We start from the raw sequence: 18876 nt of genomic DNA on the forward strand, positions 1-18876 counted from the left end.
GTCCTTGGTTTCATAAAGCCCAGGTTTGTCACAATGGAGCCTTGGTTTCAGGATATTCCATTGTGGCACAATGGTCTCACCCTCTCTGAGGCTGCACTGTGAAACAGTGGACACCTGGTTCCATGAGATTCCGTGGGGGAACAGTCAATTCTTTTGCTTCTTCTCTGCCAAGGTCAGGATTAAATCACAAGACAGTGTTTCTTGTTTGGACTCAGATGTTCATTAGCTCTTGTCTATACAACAGTCTCACGAGCTGTGAGTTCTGCAGCACTTCGCTAACAAGGTAAAAATGGAGCCCCATCTCTCCCTCTGCAAGGTCTTTTAAGGATAAACTGTCCAATTAAGAGATGACACCTCAATTATTTTTACTTTTAATCCAACAACCAACCACCTGTGCCTGACAACAGGGACTTTTTTATCCAATTACACAATACCACCCAAACCTGAGGAGGAGGAAGAGAGAGGACGAGGGTGAGGAGGAGGAGGAGAAGAAGGTGAAGAAGAAGGAAGAGAAGGAGAAGGAAAAGTAGAGCGTAAGGAAGAAGAAGGTGAAGAAGAAGGCAAAGAAAAACTATCAACTCTGCCCTGAAACCTCCATCTTGCTTTATATATATTACTATATTCTAAAACTTTAAACTCTCAGTTTTCCACCGTGTGCTATTACACCCTTCCATTCAAGGATGTAATCCCAGTTCCATCATTCCATTTTGGAAGCCTTCTCCACAGCCTCAGGTCAAATGCAGTGTTCTCTAGGGGGTCAATGTCAGCTCAAAAAGTCTAAAATTCTCAGCAGCCAGGGTTCCAACAGGTAACGATGTTCTCCTGTGTTCCATTAGGTTCCATGAGGCCTGGCTCTGTCACCATGGACACCTGGTTCCATGAGATTCCATGGAGTAACAATGTTCTCCAGTGTTCCATCAGGCCTGGCTCTGTCACCATGGACACCTGGTTCCATGAGATTCCATGGGGTAACAATGTTCTCCAGTGTTCCATCAGGCCTGGCTCTGTCACCATGGACACCTGGTTCCATGGGCAGTGGCCGTGTCCCAGGGGCACCTGTGTCCCATGGCACCCCACTGTCTGACAAGGGACAGTTTGTTCCAGGACATTCCATGGAGTCACAGCGGTCACTTGGGTTCCATGCAGGTGCCTGGGGAGCGGGAGCTCAGCCCAAACATCCTGGGGGTCCCTGGGCTGGTGATTTTTGGAAGGGAATCTTTGGATCTTGCAGGGCTCCAAAGCTGAGCCGCAGATGCCCCTTGGGACAGAGTGGAGCATCATGGAAACCAGGAGACCCTCATGGAAGCCAGGAGACCCTGATGGAGCCAGGAGACCCTCATGGAGCCAGGAGACCCTCATGGAGCCAAGGCTGCAGCAGGACACAGAGGGACCTCATGGAAGCCAGGAGAGCGCTGTGAGGCTGTGGAACAATGCAGCACTGAGGTTCCACTGGGACTTGACAGAAGCTCCTGGAGACAAGGAAGCTCTGGGAGCCTCCGGAATCAGCGTCTGCAGGAGGATTTTCTGCTCCCTCCTGAGATGCTGGGGGACAATAATGCCTGAGGCAGCCTCCCAAGTGCCCGGCTGTGTCACCAGCGGGGGCCACATCTGGGGGGACGCCCTGTCAGCCCCGGCCCTGCTGCTCCTCCTGGCCGGGCGTGGAGCTGCTGGGAGCCCGGGCTGGGGGGAATCCTCAGGGCTGTGCAAGGAAAGGTTCACCACGAGCAGCACTGGAGCGAGATGTGCAGGCAAAGCCAGCGAGACAGCAGAGAAAGCCAGAGAGCAGAGCAAGGGACACAACAAACGCACCAAGAGCAGGAGAGCAAGTTTTAACAGAACTTGCAAAGGGCAAAATCAGCTAAAACCAGGCTAGACTGAAGAACAAGGAGCACCAGGCATGGGCTGATGATCCAGGGAAAAAGTTCCAACGTGAGGAGGACTACAGAAGCCTTCATCAAAAGACCACCAGAAGACTGACGAGCACCACAGGAGGAGCTGACCCAGGCGCTGAAGCCACACACGGCTGTGAAACCGTGACACAGATTTATGCAAATGTGAGTATGCTAATGAAGTGTTGTAATTGGGACTTTTAAAATGTAACTGAAGGCTAAAAGAGATCGAGTGGGTTTTTCCCAGAGAGATCCCCCTCGCTCCCCGCGGTGGATAAACAAATCCCTGCTCTGTCTGACTGTAGGGTTTGATTTTCTGGCCCAGTTTGTCCCACTCCACCTTTCCCTCCCCTCTCCTCCCCTGTCCCAGCATTCCCCCAGTCCACAGCTCCCTCCCAGCTCAATCTGGGGGTCCCATCCCTCTCTTTCCTCCCACCCTCCCGCCCCTTCCCCATCGTTCCCCCAATCCCCAATCCCCTCCCCCGTGCTTGGTTTTGGGGGTTCCAGGCCCCTCCTGCTCCCTTTGGGGGTCCCAACCCCCCTTTGGTTGAATTTGGGGCCCCCGCCCCCTCTCTCACGGCGTTCCCAGCACCACCAGTGCCACCAGTACGGCCCCAGCTGCCCCCGCACGCCCCATCCCCATCCCCGGGGTCACCTCCCCCCTCCCCAAATTCCGCTCCTGGACACTGATGAGTCATCAGCGCCCCGCGCTCTGATTGGCCAGGATCTGTTTTGGGGTGTGGACGGGAGGAACTGGGCACCCCCAGGAGCCCCTCGGGTTTGGGGCTTTCGATCCCCCCCGGCCCTCGGGGCGGCCCTGGGGCCACCCCAACACCCCCAAAATGGGGAGGGTCCCCGGGGCTCTGTGGAACCCCCGGGAATGGGCTGGAAGCGGCAGGAGCCGCCCCAAAATGGGATTGAAGGGTCCGGGTGGGGAATGGGGGAGGCTCTGGGGATGGCTCCGGTCTGGATTGGGGCGGGCTGGGATTGAGGGAGGGTCCGTTCAGCGGCTGGGGAGGAGCTGGGACTGGGGGAGGGGCTGGGACTGGGGAGGGGTCCGGGATTGTGGGGATGGGTCCATTCCGGGACTGGGGCGGGGTCTCTCCCTGGGATTGGGGTCCGGGATTGGGTCAGGGTCTTTCCCCTTGCCGATCTCGTTCTCAATCCCGATCCCGCCGCTGTTCCCAGGGAATGGCTCCGATCTCAACCCAAACCCAGGGGGTCAAACATTGGGGTCAAACACCCCAAATCCTGGGGTCAATCGTCCCCGACCCCAAATCCTGGGGGGGTCAAACACCCCCAAACTCCGGAATCTCAACCTTCCCCCCCCCGCCCGAACCCCAATTTTTAGGATCAAACCCCCAAATCCCAGATCCTGGGGTATCAAACACTCCCCAGTTCCCAAACGTTGAGGTTAAATCCCCCTGACCCCAAATCCTGGGGTTTGAAACATTTGGGGTGCCCAACAGCACCTGTTCCCAAAGTCTGGGGTCAAAAACCCCCCAATCCAAAATCCTGAGGTGTCAAACACCCCCAACCCCCAAAGTCTGGGGTTAAAACCCCCAATCCCCAACTCCTGGGGTTTGAAATATCTGGGGTGTCCAACCCTCCTCATCCTCAATGTTTGGGGTAAAACCCCCCAGTTCCCAAACTTTGGGGTCAAAGCCCCCCTGATCCCAAACCCTGGGGTGTCAAATCCCCCTGATCCCCTCAACTTTGTGGTTAAATCCCTCCAAATCTTGGGGTCAATACCCCTAATTCTCAAACTTTGGGGTCAAACCCCTGATCCCCAAATCCTGGGGACAAAAACTCCCAACTCCCAAATCCTGGGATGTCAAACACACCCAAATCCCAGATTCTTGGTCAACCCCCCCAAACCCCAAGGTGTCAAACTCTCCTAAACCACAAATTTTAGGATCAATCCCCCCCCCCCCCAAACCCCCACATTTTAGGATTAAACTCCTCACTCCCAAAAGTTTTGTCAAATACCCCCAAATCCCAAATCCTGAAGTGTCAAAAACCCCCAAAGTTTTAGTATCAAACCCCCCCTCCCCCCCGTCCCCAAAATTTGGGGTTATTTGGGTTTAATTGGGGTTATTTCCGGTTATTTGGGGTTTATTTGGGGCAGCTCCAGGTGCAATGTCTGCAGAGAGACCCTGGGTACAATGCTGGGAAAAACCCCAAAAAACCCCTCGGGAAGCCCAAAACCCCTGGGGGCTGGGAAAGGGGATTTGGGGTGGGGATCTGGGGTGGCAGAAGGGGATTTGGGGTGAAAGGAGAAGGATTTGGGGTGAGGAGATTTGGGGTGGGAAAAGAAGGAATTTGGATGGAAAAAGGAGATTTTGGGGTGAAAGAAGGAGGATTTGGGGTGGGAAAAAGGGATCTGGAGTGGGAAAAAAGGGTTTGGGGTGAAATGAGAGGGATTTGGGATGTACAATAAAGGCTTTGGGGTGGAAAAGGGGGATTTGAGTGGGAAAAGGGGATTTGAGTGGGAAAAGGGATTTAGGGTGGGAAAAGGGGATTTAGGGTGGGGAGAGGAAAAGGCAAATTGTGGTGGGAATTGGGGGATTCAGGATGGGGAAAGATTTTGGGTTGGCAAAAGGGATTTGGGGTCGAAAAAGGAGATTTGGGATGAGGAAAGGGTTTGGGGTGAGGAAGGGGGATTTGCAGTGGGAAATAGGGGTGGAAAAGGGAGATTTTGGGATGGGAAAAGGGACTGGGGACACACAAAGGATGGTGGAAAAAGGAGAATTTGTGGTGGGAAAAGGAGGATTTGGGATGGGAAAAGGAAATTTGGGGTGCACAAAGAAGGATTTGGGGTCAAAAAATGAGATTTGAGATGAAAAGAGATTTTGGGGCTGAAAAAACAAGGATTCGGGATTAAAAAAAAGAGGATTTGGGCTGAGCTGAACTTACCCAGGGAAGTAGGGGCATGTGGGGGTTTGGGGCAAGGTAAGGGCTGTTTTTTGGGCAGTTTTCTGAGATTTTGGGGTGTTTCTATGTCATTTGAGGGCAGTTCTATGGAATTTGGGAGCAGTTTTATGGGATTTAGGGTGTTTTAGGGGAGTTTTGTGGGATTTTGGGGTGTTTCTATGGGATTTTGGGGTGTTTCTATGGGATTTAGGAGCAGTTGATGGGATTTATGGTGTTTTTTGGTGGATTTGTGGAATTTTGGGGTGTTTCTATGGGATTTTGGGGTGTTTCTATGAGATTTTGGGGCAGTCTGGAGGGAGTTAAGGGTGCTTCAATGGGATTTTGGGGTGCTTCTATGGGATTTTGTGGCAACTTGAAGGCTTTTAAGGTGATTCTGGGTATTCAGGAGCAGTTTTGAAGGATTTTGGGAAAGTTTGGAGGGATTTCAAAGCATTTCTATGGGATTTTGGGGTGGTTTGGAGGGATTTGGGGTGTTTTGGGGCAGTTTTTGGGTATTTAGGGGCGGGTTTGAGGCAGTTTTTCAGGATTTTGGGGTATTTCAGACCTGTTTTTTTGGGTTTGGGGGTGTTTAGGTGGGGTTTGGGGTGTTCTGGGTCCCATTTTGGCGCAGGAGATCTTCCTGGCGCTGCTCTGGGTGATGCTGGAGCCCTGCAGGGCCTCGCGGGCGGCGCCTGCCTGCACCTCGGTGTCCAACTGCACCCAGGCGATGTCGCGGCGCCCGGGCACCAGGGCAGCTCCTGGAACCCCGGGAACCTGGGATGGGAACGGGGCCAGGAGAGCCCCAGAAACCCGGGAACGTTCTCCAGACAGCTGGGAATGTTCCCCAGATAGCCAGGAATGTTCCACAGACTCCCTGAAACATGCCCCAGACACCTGGGAGTGTTCCCCCAGAAACCCGGGAATGTTCCCCCAAAAAATACAGAAATGTGCCCCCCCCAAATTCAGAAATGCTCCCTGTTGAGTAACAGTTCTCCAAAAAATGTCCAGAAATGTTCTCAAAAAGAAACCCAGAAACATTCCCCCAAAAAGTCAGAAATGTTCCCCAAAGAAATCCAGAAATGCTCCTCCAAAAAATCCTGGAACATTTCCAAAAAGTGAGGAACTTTCCCCAGACAATTCAAAAACATTCCTCCTCAAAAATTCCAAAATCAACCCTGTTCTCCATGGAGAAACATTCCAAAAAACTGCAGAAACATTCCCAAAAATCCAGAATTTTCTGCCCCAAAAATGCAAAAACATTCCTCCAAAAACCCCAAAATTCCCCCTCAAAAAATATTCCAGAAATTCCCCCAAAAAATCCAGAAGGCACAAAAATTCAGACATTGCCCGCTAAAAAAACCCAGAAATTTCCCACCAAAATGCAGACATTCCCCCCAAAATCCCGATACTTTCCCCAAACAATCCAGCCCAAAGCCCCCCAAGCCCCCAAATCCCCCAATGCCCAAAGGCCGCCCAGAATCCCCGGAATCCCCCGGATGCCGGGATTGCCCCAGATCTCCCTGGGTGCAGAGCATGGAGAGCATCAGCTCCTCGGGCTCCTCAGGAGCTGGGGCAGGAACAGGATGTGCTTCGGGGCTTTGCCCACAGCTGGGCAAACGGGAGAAAAACCCCAACATCAGCAACAAACCTGCCCCAAACCTGCCCCAAGCAGGCCCCAAATCTGCCCAAAGTCACTCTGGATACACACCAAACAATCTGCCCCAAATCCCACCAAAATCCTCCATGGTTTGACCCAGGGCTCTCTCAGCATTTTTAAGGATTTTTCAGAGTTCCAAGAAATGATCTCTCAGCTCTGTGGGAAGCCTCCTCTAAACTGATGGTGTTGTGACATCTCCTCTAAGGAATCAGATGCAGCCCCAATTATTATTACAGAACCACTCCAACAGTTTGCTGGGTTTAAAGCATCTCTGTGCTGAGGGAATTTTGGAGGAGACAGCTATTGGGTGGTTCATTAGTCTGTCACCCCCAGACCTTCACTCCTAAGTGCCATTCTCAAGAGCCTTGTTTTAAATTACCTTTAGGGAATTCTCTCCCACTTAGAGCTTGGGTGGTGGCCAGGCCTCAGCTCTGCCTGGACGGGAATTTGCCAACAGAGCCAGATGTTTTCTGCATCAAAACGAGATTTGAGTTGCTTGGACTTGGCAATCTGACCCTCTAGACATGACAGTTGAAGTATTTTTAAAGGGAGCTTGGGAATTATTATCTGGAAATAATGATCCAAGTCCCCCCTGAATGGAGGTTTGTCAGCTGTTTGCAGACTCTGGGATGATGGTACATTATTTCAGAGATTGCTATTTACCTAATTCCACCTATGTTGTTAGTTTTGTCTACTATTTGAAATATTCCTGATTGTTGTATCCAAATAATTCCCAATTGCTGTAAGTTTCTTGTCCACTGCATGTATTATTTTACTGTGATGTTGCTTCATACTCATAACAAAAGACATGCATCTCATTCTTAAAAAACAAAAAAGAAGAGGAATGAACGCCTTAAGAACGTTCAAATAATGCAAAATGTACATGAGAAATTTGGACAACTAATCATTCTGAATGATGCAATATTTACATGAGAAATTTGGATAAAAGCTCACCACATCTAAATCCCAACTGAGTGCACCACAGTGAAGCCCAATTGATTCATTACCTTCAGGAGAAGATGTGCCCGTGTTTTATCAGCAGCAGCTCAAAGCAGTCACCTGTTCATTCCATCAGACACTGATCAGCTCTGAAAAGATGAGGCCCAGGGCAAAGAGAAATAACCTCATCACCTTGCAGCCTCTGTGGCCAGAGCAGGAGCAGGAGGAGGACTGCCAAGACATGGCTGGGTCTGGAAACTGACAGAGGCAATTTGCCAACAAAAGCCTACGGGCACCCTCATGGTACAGTGCTCCTACTGACCTTCTCCAGTTATTCCCTGTTCCAGCTCCCAGGAGGACATTCAGGGATGGCAAAGATCAACATTTCCAGCTAATGGACTTTCTCACACTTCTCAACTAATTGGAAACAGTGGTCATTTCTTTCCATTTCCCCAAGAGACATTGGACATTATTCTTCTGTTTTCTCATGCTGCAAAACCCTGTGGCAATGACTTGATAGAATTTGGTGAGTTTTGTTGATTGTAATTGCTCTTTTATCTACCTTATCCCATATCTAATAGATAACCAGTGATACCCTTGATGAGATAATCCCTCACAAGAGTGAGCAGTTTAAACATCAGAACATGGGAGCCTTTTTTAAATGAACAAAAAGGAGGAGATGCCATAGACAGGTAGAATAATGATAAAAGAAAGGCCTTATGAAATCAGGCCTTGCTCTGCTCTATTAACAGCTGGCCTGTCATCTCCTCTGAGTGCAGCTAAGCAGTTACAAGTTCCCATGTGAAGCGATTTTGAGAATGAGACTTTGTGAACAATCTATTCTGAGGGTGAGAAACAAATGCACCTGCAACAACAAGGGATTTGTGCCATGAGAATCAGTGAAGAGAACAGGTAAACAATACAATAGAGAGATTTGATGAACAACTACAATCTATTTTATTAACCAATAATAGAAAAACTGCTAAGAAATTTGTTCACTAACTACACTTGCACATGAGGTCTGACAAACTATGTAAAATAAGTTGAGAGAATAAAGAAAAAGGAGTTCTTCTCCAGCTCTGCTGGGTCCTTGGGGATTTCAGTTCCCCCCCTTCTTTTGGGCTTTTGCTTCCCTCTTTGTTGGGGTTTTGGCTCCTTCTTTTCTGGTGCTTTGCTTTCATTCCCAGGGATTTTGGTTTTCTTCCTCTCTGATTCTTCGGTGACCTCCTTCTCTGGAGCGTTGGTTTCTTTCTTCTCTGCGGCTTTCTTTTCCTTCTTCTCTGGGGATTTTGTTTCCTTTTTTGGGATTTTGGTTTTGTTCTTCTCTGGTAGTTTGCTTTTCCCCTTCTCTGGTTTTATAGGTTGCTCCCCCACAGAGACTCCCTTCTTTCCCTTCTTCAGCCTCTCTTCCTCCTCTAAGACTTTGGCCTCCTCCTGAAGTTTTTGAGCTGGCTGTTTCAGCTCCCTTCTGCAGACAAAACAGAAAACATGGCTGAGAGTCCCCAGCAGAAACTCGGGCTCACCAGTCCTGGCTGGCCCTGCACTTCATTCCTTGACCCTGAGGCCTTCTCCATGAATTCTCCTTACCCACAGAGGTTGGGAACATCCCAAGTGAAGGCATTGGTGGAAGGGGACCTCCAGGACCAGCCAAACCTGAGCTTTGCCATCATGAGGTCTTGACTGTGCAAGCTCCCTCTTAAGGCTCAGCCAGAGCCCTCCAGCCCAGTGCCAAAGGCTGATCCACCAGCTCTCTGTGCTGGTGCTGAAAACGCCCTTTGTCTCTGGGCTTCCCAGGTTAGAGCAGAGCACAGATTGCTCACATCTGCTTCTCTCTCCTACCATTCTTACTCAGCTCATTCAGCCCCTTCTCCCTGGGCACAGCTGAAGCATGATTTTAAAGAGTTAAAATTTCAGCTGAGGGTTAGAAGCAATTCCCATGGATCAGCATGTAAGGTAGATAGGCAGACCATAGGTTAATGATTATGAGATGCTTAAGCTGGAGCTGATTATTCTATTGTTTACCATTAGGAGCTTCTTTCTAGAAGGAAGGGGAGTAAGTAAACTGTTAGAAGAACAAATTGAAACCAGTAGAACAATGGGTTAGCACCTGGGCTTGATGTCAATCAATCACTAAGCAGGGGACCTTGGATCGTGCCAGAGGGTCACAGAGACCTGATGAAGACATTCCTGACTTCATCCCTTAAGACCATTGACCCAATTTGGGACCACCGACCCAATTCAAGAGAAGAATTGCACAGATGTGAAGGAATAATGACCTCACTTGAATACAGAGCAGGGATGGGAGGTGCTGGGGCTGTGCAGATGTATTGTATGTAAGATCTTGGGAAATAAAGAGAGGGCAGAGAACCTTGGGCAGCGCGGTCACGCCTTTTAGGGACGGCTCTGGTGCCGCCCGCCGGTGTTAATAAACACACCACTGTCTGACTTTAATTAGTTAGAGAGTCTCTGTCCCTCATCTTCGGTTTTAAGGACTCCTAGCTTGCTCCTTAATGAGAACAATCCTGTCAGTCAGAAAGCAAAGGCTGCAGGAACTCCTCTCCTGCCAGACAGGCTCTTGGCAGCCAGATTTCCTGCTGGAACCCAGCTGTGACCAAGCACACCAGGGCTGGCTGCCATGGAAACCATTAGAAGCAGCCTCATCCATCTCGTCCCCATGAAACCAACTTCAGCCTGGCCTGAAGAAGTCCTGATGCACAGGCTTACTTTGAGCAGCCTCCACTCCCAGCTCCACACTTGGCCTGTGTGTCCTGAGCTGGGCTGCCTTGCTGGAGCTGAGCTTCTCCTGTGCTTGCCTACTGCTGCAGCTGAAGGGGAGCCTCAAGGACATGAGCTTTTCTGGGTGCTGTCCCACCACAAGGAGAACCTGGCAGATCAGCATTGCAAGGACTTCCTCTGGGGCAGGAGCAGGACCCAAAGCAAGGTTTGGTCTGTGCCCCACACCTGCCCATCCCACAATCCCACTGCTTTGGTGAAGAAGGGAGATGATGAAGAAGATGCCACTCAACACCATGGACTTCAAGACACCTCCAGAGGCAGTGCCAAGGCAAGCCCAGAGCCCAGCTCCCTGCAGGCAGCAGCTAAGCCAGGAGGGCTCAGCACTCCAATAGAGAAGAAGATGTTCTGTCTCAACAGAAGAAGGTCCTTCCTCTCTTGGGAGCCAGGGAGCTCAGAGTGGCCATCCCTGTGTTGCTTCTGGCCTTTGCTATGCAGCACCTCTGAGCTCAGAGTCCTTGGAGCAGGGAAGCCCTGCAGGGACAAGAACCCATGGCAGAGCAGTAACCCATGCAAGGCTCACTCACCTCTCCCTGAGAGGTGCCTGAGAGCCACAGCTGATCTCCCGGGGGCTCAGGGAGGAGCTGACACCTGAGGCCTCCCCGGTCACCAGCACCTCGCAGGTGGGGCCTCCCTCCACGTGGCACAGCTTGGTGACACTGGAGGTGCTGCTGAGGTGGCCAGAGAAGGTGGAGGAGACCTGCTGGCTCTGTCCTGGCTGCAGCACACCTGAGAGTGGCAGGATACTGAAAGCCTGCATGGAAGACAGGAGAGAATGAGGTGTTGAGCATGGAAATGGATGCAGAAGAGCATCTTGGAGCAAAGTGCAGCTGGACCTGGAGGGGCCTATTCCCCAAACACAGCCAGAATCACCCTCACCTCCTCCTGCATCCATGCCACTGACCAGTGCAGGGACCATGGGGAAAATCTCCCATGCTCACAGGTCAATGCATTAATTAGTACATTACATGAAAGGGAACTGGGATGTCTCCTGGCAGCAGAAATGCTCTCTGATGCACAACTTGCCTTGAAAAGGTTTAAAAACTTCCTGCTTTTAGAAAAGAAGGAGACTCAGAGTGAGAGCTCTTGCAGCTGAGGGAAGGAGTCCAGCCCAGCTCATCTGACTCCTGAGGCTCTTCCCCTCTCTCTCTGATTTAAATGCTGCTTTCTCAAGGTGCTACAGCAAAAGCTCCTGCAAAAATTTCCTGTGGACCACCTGAGGAGTTCTAGGGGGAGCAGTGCCCTCCACAGGCGCTGCACAGCGTCCTTGGGCAGCCCCACAACGTGTCCTGCACAGCCTCTCCAACAAGCAGCTGCTTCAGCAGCACTTTGTGCTGGGCCTGGAGGGAGGGGAGGCCCCTCTGTGGCCAGTGCTGAGGGCCCCCAGTGGCACTGGGAGCTCCAGCCCTGCTGGCCACACTGACAATGGGCAAGTGAGACAGATTCCCTCTTGCCTTCCAGGGGAGTGTGCACTACGTCCAGGGAGCACCTGAATCCCTCCAAGCCCCATGGGAGGGGAGGGTTTTCAGGAGTTTGTGCTGGCACCTGAAAAACAAGCCATTTTCTATGCAGGGAGGAAGAGACAGCCACTCTGCAAAGTCTCCCTTTGTAAGAGAGCTTCAGGGCCAGCAGTGCAACAGCAGCTCTGGGGTGAAAGCAGAGCCCTGCACACAGGGAGTCTGGCTGGCTTGGGAAGAGGCTCCATGGAGATCAGGACTCATCCCAGCTTGCTCTGGGAAGGAAGTTGGAGCTCTGACCATGATGATGCAGATAAAAGTCTCATCTTACATTGGGAAGGAAACAAGGCAAAACATCCACACTCAGCACAGGCCTGTAGGATCTGAGTCAGCTTCTCCAAGGAAAACTCTCCTCTTTCTCCCTCCCACTCACCCCATGTCCAGCCACTGGCCCTGCTGCCCAGCCCACTGCCAGGGCACAGGACAGCAGGGCAGCAAAAAGGGAGGTCAGCACGAGCATGACTTGGTGCTGGCAGGCTGGGGAGGCAACACAAGCACTGGGTGGACAAGAAAATCTACCTCTGCTCCTGAAGACTGGGCAAGGTCCTGCACTTCTCTCAGGGCTGGGACTGGCTCCTCCCTTCTTATCTTGAAGTGCCACCAGCGAGATGCCGAGGAGTCCCAGCTGCTTCTCTGCTCCTTTGGTGGCTGGGGCTTGAATTTAGGTGGGTGAAGCTCATCTCTGGAAAATAAGAGAACTATGAACAGGGACCTGCAGTGGGAGGGAGGGAAACCTGCACCAGCAGCTCCTGGTCAGGATGCAGCCCCTGGCTGGGTGCTGGCACCTTGAACTGAGAAATGGTTTGATCCAGCCCTTCCCAATCCAGGCTGGAGCAGCTCTGCTCTAAAGGCAGCCCAGGGATGACACTGAGCTGCTGCAGCAGCTGCAACTGCTTGCACTGAGCAGCTCCAGAGGACAGGCATGAACACCTTGTGGGGATGCCAAAAGCACAGTGGGAGAGGAAAAGACAGAGAAGGCAAGCAAAAAGGTGAGATCTGAGGCACCCAGGGGCAGACCCAGCCAGTGCCCAGCCAGCACAGCCCCCCCAGTGCCCAAGGCCAGAAACTCTGCAGCTCCACCAGGGATTTATCAGGAATGTTCCCCTGACACTGCTGGGGGCTTGGTTGACATTTTCCAGCACTCCCAGGTGACTCAGGTCACATTCCCCATCCATACATACACAGGCTGTGGTGCTGGGATCCTGCCAAGCTCTGTCACCCTTGGGCTTGGGGAGGTTTCTGCCAGCCATCCTGAGCTCCGTAACTGTGCTCTCTGTGCCAGGAAGCAAGCAAGAAAGATTTTAAAAAACCCAAACCAAACCACAACAGGGAAACCTAAAAAACCTTCAACAGCTCAACCCTGCTCAAGTTATTTCTTCAGGGACACCTAGCACTCTCCAGCTGAAATGCTGGGCTTTTGGGGGAAAAGAAATATACATGTTCACCTCCAAATTGAAAAGGATTAAGGTAAGTGAACCTTTCAAACCACATATAATTGGCCCAAAGGTAAAAGATTTGCAAGAAATCTCTAGTTAAGACCAGGCTGACAGTTAAACAACTGGTTCTTCTGGTGGGGAGAAACCCTCCTCTTTAACAGAAGCAGCCTGAGAGTTGAAAGCAACTGTTTTGTCACACTTCAGGTTCCCTGGCATAGCCTGCATTGCCTGTCCTTCCTGTTCACTGATTTACAGGCAGTGCCACAATGGCCCAGGTTCAGATGTTTGCTGCCATCCAGGGAATTTGGCGTCACCATTTCCATATGTCTTAAGATAAGTTTCAATCTTTGCATCCACTCTTCAAATGCCAGCTTTCCTTTCTTTTACAGAAAGCTCAAGGTTCCCAGAAGTCTTCTGACCTCCTCTTTTGTGCTCAGAGAGATGGCATTTTAAACCAGATGTTTCCAAATTTAACAGCATTTTAAAGAACAATGAACTACGATGACCCTGGATCCCAGCTTAGCCGAACTCCATTCTGTGTCAGACTCTGAGATTCCCACCTCTAAGGCACGAGCTGTTTGTGCCACCCATCCCTCCTGTCCTTCTCCACAGCAGCCTGTGCCTGTTTTCCCCAGAAGAATCCCTGTCCCTGTGCCCCCTGCCAGGAGCAGTTGCCCACAGGCACACAGCTCCCCTTGCCCTCACCAGGGGGTTTCTCTCATCCCCGAACACGCCGATGAGAACGTTGGTGCGATGCTCGCCCAGCGCCTGCACCTCCACCACAACTGGGATCTCTGCTGTGCTCTGGGGCTGGACAATCCCACAGGGCTGGGGGCTGGAGTAGAACACAGCAGAGTCCTCCTTGCGTTTCTGGAAGGGACAGAATGAAATGCAGCTTCAGAGGCACCTCTGAAGAAACTTTAGACTCCTTTACATCCACCGCAACAGCAACTTACACACACGTTTAAAACTCCCCAGGACAAAGGTAAAAGGCACAAACAAGATGCAAGTATTGGAGGCTTAGCACTCCCAGGGGATCCTGCAAGAAGGCTGCCAGCACAGGCATTGCTGTCTGTGGAGGCAGCAGCTTTTCACAACCCTCTAAGATCTCCCACAAGTAAACACCCTGAAGACTAGAACATCAACTGTTCCCTCAGCAGCTTACACTGCCTCCTCAAGTTTCCATTCGGGTAGGATCCTGTTCTCAGCAGATTTTAAGACTGAATAGAAACCAAGAAAGTTAGATCTTACCCAAACCCTTTTTCCCCCTAATAATCTCCTCAATAATATTTGACAGGAGGAGGTGGATGTGATGCCAAACCTGGGGAATAAGCCCGTAGCAGCCAGGAAGGTGGCTGGGATTCCTGATGACGAGCTTCTTCTCATAGGGCACCTTCAGGTGGAACTCATCATACTGGAGCACATAGGGGGACACTTGGAGCTCAGGCACGAGACATCTGGGCAAAGAGATGACCCCAGGGGAATCAGAGATACTGAGAGAATGGAGAACGTTTACCCCCAAAGATTGTGCAATGGAGCAGAACACATTGGTCACTGTCAAATGGACATTTAACAGCCCTACAGGGATAAATTGCCTTCTGCCTCTTCCCACTCAAACAGGTCTCGTCAAGGAGGGGCAAACCCTGAGAGGCAGCACCCAGAGGCTGCCAAGTGCCCCAGGCAGAGCACTTTGTGCCACAGCTGCCTCAGCCCCTCCTTTGCCCAAGAAGCCTTGCAAGGACTCCTGTCACAGTTCCAGTGATCCATGAGCTCTGGGGGAGCCTTCCCAACAAGGATCAGGGCTCACTAAGGCTCAAGGAACACACAGCTCCAGTGTCTCAGGAAAAATGACTCCCTTCTCTGCCATGGTGCTGTTGCCCTGCCTGAGAACTCAGCTCTTTGCCCCAGCCCTGGAGGGCACGAGACACCAGCTGCCCTCCAGAGTGGCTGATCACCCCTCCCAGGCCCTACAGCTCCCTCCCTCCTTCCCTCCACAGCTCCAGGCACTGACTGGCCCCAGCTCCACCTGCTTTACAGAATGGCAGCCCAGGCACTGACTGGATGGCTCTGCCTGGGACAGGGAACAGCACCAGGGAGCTGCATCCCCCTGGGCATTCAACTGGCACCCACAGCAGCACTGCAGGATGCAATTCTGCTGCAGCAACAAGAACTTTTGGTCTCAACTCTGAGAACATTACAGCTCAAAATGGGAAGAAGAGGGAAGGAGAAAAACTGGAGCTGAGCTGCCACATCCAGGGCTGCTTTCCCCTCCTAAGACCTTGCCCTCACCACTCTTGCTGGGAGCACTTGCCCCTTGCCAGGTGCCCTCATGAACAGAAGCAGAGCCTGACTCTCAGCAGGCTGCTTGCTGTGGCCCAAACCAATGCACGCTGGTCACAACCAGCACAACTCCACCTCTTGCAGCAAGAAGGAGAGGAGGCCCTCGGGAAATTTGTTCCACCTCAAGCACCAAAACCCAGGCCAAGAAATGATACCATTCCTGGTCCCTTTAGAAGAGGGCCCAGGACCGTGCTGGGCTGTGAGCAGGGCTGCTTTTCACCACAGGCTGCTGCCCAAGCCCTGCTGTTCTCATGTCCAGCTGGCACAACATGAGGCCATTAAGCAGCGCTTCTCCTTGGCAGCTGCAGCCAGCAAAGCCTGTGCAAGGCAGGGCCTGGGGGAGGCCAGGCAAGGGCTGGTACCTGGCTGTGATGAACAGTGTTGCCACTCCCTTGCCAATGCCCTCCACGTCCACCAGCATCCTCCGGCGGAACTCCATCACCGTGTTGGAACACAGGGTCACCTGGTGGAAGAGAAGAACAGGAAATTCTTCCTTACAAAAGCTCATTACCCACGTGTGATATCCTCCAGTTCTTGAGGAGGATTTGGCCTTCATTCTTCTGCAGCTCCATGTGTAGAGCACAGTCTCAGAGGAACAAAACCTTCTGGCAATACCAGATTTGTTAAACACACCTTGCTATCAGGGCAGAGGTCAGCTACATTCAAACATTAGACTAAAGCTCTTTGCAATACTGATTTCAAATTAAGGGTCCAATTTCTCATCTGACTACAATAACATCCATGCAGAGGGAATCTGACTTGAACAGAATGAGTTCAGCTTTACAGCAGGAAGCTGAGGGCAAAGTGTGGCCCAGCAGGTGCTGGGCACTTCATGGCTGCCGTGGGACCCGGAGCCTGGGCTGGCTCTCAGAACTCTGGCCCCACACCAGGAGTGGGGAACTGCCTCAGGGTGGGCACTTACCAGAGGCAGAACCCTCAGAGACACTTGCTCTATGGTGCAAGAGACAAGCCACGACAGGGAGCAGGCAGAGAAGAAAGGAGGAGGCTCCCTGTCTTGAAGTTCCACAAGGAAGGGTTTATTCCAAGCAAGGGGATCGGAGGCAAAAGACCCCTTGGCACTCCTCTGAAATGGCTTTTGTACAGACACAAATCGGGGGGGAGGTTACAAACAGCAAACCAAGAGGGAATCCTCAGGGGAGCAGTGAGGGGATTACATCAAGTGTACATCTGGGGCCACTTGGGGTAGGAGGGTGGAGAGGATGGCTCACAAGGGCCAATGGGGCCTCCAGGAATAGGGGAATTCCAAAGGAGTGTTGCAGACAGGGATTGGCTCGAGGTCAAATTGGCAAAGAAGGCTGGGGAACAAAAGGGGGTGGGTTGCCTTGAAAGGCAGGGAAAGAGCTGGAACAAGGGGCAAGGAATGGCATGGGGGACAGCTTTGAGGGAGGGTGAAACCCAGGGGTAAACCAACTCAGAGAGAACATGGGGGTACAACAGAACAAACCACTTAAGAAGGAATCAATAAAATAAATTTGAACCACTACACATGGCTGCAAAGTTTTCTGTCCCCTCTAGAGATTCCTGCAGTGAACACAAATCATTCTGCTCCCCAGGAGGGGGGAAATGAGACCAAGAAGAAAAGCCAACTGCTTTATACAATGACATCTCTCTAACAGCCACCTTCTGCCATCATCCTTGCTCTGCCCACTTGCAATCAAATCAATCTCTCTCAAAAATACAAGAATGGCTTCAGGCCTTGACCATAAGGTATGTGACCTCAGCAGATGATTTTGGAAACAAAACAGTGCTCCTGGAGGAACATCCCGAGTAAGCCAGCTAGCAGAGGCCTCCCAGCAGTGCAGATCTCTCACTCCTACCATGCTCAAAGCTGGCACCAGAGCTAAAGCCCTCCCACACTCCAGTGCAGCTTCAGCCCTGGTGCTGCAGCGTCTGGGGCTGGACTCTGGCTGTACCTCGATGTCCTGGTGTCCCTGGGGGAGGATGGTCCCTCGGCTGGGATTCATAGTGAACTCCCTGGGCTCCACATAAAAGTGGATTCCCTTCCTCCAGGCTGGGTCACTGTGCCTGCGGATCTGATCCACGCTGTCAACAGCCGGCTGCATGCCATCGTCCGACATGCGGAGCTGGAACGTCAGCGGCACCGCGGAGCTGTTGGTGAGGCGACAGCGCTGGGTGTAGGGAAAGCCTGGCAAAGGACACAAATATCCAGTCAGGCACCCATGATGGCATGATCCTGGGGTGAATATCCTGGCAGGACCAAAGTGGGATTGGAGTTCAGCTCTTTATTATCTGAACTACAGCCCACCGAGAAGCTGCGTGAGGAATTAATCGTCACTTAGTTCCCTTTGACACAGATTCCAGACTGCAGCCTTGAAAAGGCCCACTCCTAGCCCTGCTCAACACTGCAAGCTTCTCTCTTTGGGATGGGGAAGAGCTCCGTCACCTGCCCCAAACCAGCACCACTTATCTCTCAGTGATGGGTGTGCACCCAGACCCAGCATTTACTCTGAGAATTCAAGCTGTCAAATTCCCTGGGAAGCCTGACAACACTCCCACTGTTTTCAAGAGATATAAACAGTGAGTCGTCATTGAGAAGAAGCTACAGCAAAAGAAAGTGAGGATGGAAGCAGGAACTAGAACGTGAGGCAAAGCACCCTAATGCAGCTTCTTTCTGCAGCATCCTTAAGGCATCTCTTGGTTTGGGCCAAACAGACTGAGCACGGGACAGCTCAGAGCCCACTCAGCTGGGGGCACACCCAAGCCTTGCTTTGAGATTAGCAATTAGGAATCAGCTCCCACCTCACCCAACAAAAAGGGACATCACAGCCATGCTGCTCACTGGGATTGCTGCCTGCAAGGGTTTAGCCCACTTTAGCTCTGAGATTTGCTTTCCATCCTGGAAAGCCAGAGATACAGCCACTCATGGTGGGGATGTCCTGCAGAGCCCGCAGAGCAGCCACAACCTGCTCTGCAGGGCACACCTGGCTGGGCTGGCCAGCTCTGTGGGGAGGAGACTTCTCCCCAGGCCTGCTCACCAACAGTCCCTGGGACACAGATGGGGACTGCAGGTGCAGCCCAGAGCTTCTCTGGGCCCATCCAAGTGACCACTGCCAGCTCCAGCAGTGACTCCAGCAGGGAGGCAGGACAGGCACAAAAAGGACAAACCCAGATGTCAAAACCTCAAATGAGACTGAGCTCAGCACATGCAGACAACAGTCAACAGTCACAAAGAAGCAAAGATACAACAGCTGCCTTCAGCTGGAGAGACCTTAGGAATGAAATTGGATTCAGCAGGATCAATCTCCTGGTTCAGAACCATATTTCTATCTGTTGCCTTGCTTGTTCCATTTTTTCAAAAGCCAACTTGACAAGTGCCTCCGTGCTGATGCAGGCTGGGCAAGAAGCAGCTC

At 51.7% G+C, this 18876-nt stretch overlaps 1 protein-coding gene across 1 annotated transcript in view; it reads right to left on the reverse strand.

Moving 5' to 3' along the window:
- The window catches only part of LOC132334955 (zinc finger protein 850-like), a 300730-nt gene that overhangs the window by 233079 nt on the left and 48775 nt on the right, over nt 1–18876 (reverse strand). The window contains exon 2 of the mRNA XM_059861079.1: nt 2545–2551. Within this exon, the coding sequence (XP_059717062.1) occupies nt 2545–2551 (7 nt within the window). The remainder of the gene's footprint in view (nt 1–2544; nt 2552–18876) is intronic.

The sequence above is a fragment of the Haemorhous mexicanus genome, chromosome 16 (genome assembly GCF_027477595.1).
Source record: "Haemorhous mexicanus isolate bHaeMex1 chromosome 16, bHaeMex1.pri, whole genome shotgun sequence".
Taxonomy (NCBI): Eukaryota; Metazoa; Chordata; class Aves; order Passeriformes; family Fringillidae; genus Haemorhous; species Haemorhous mexicanus.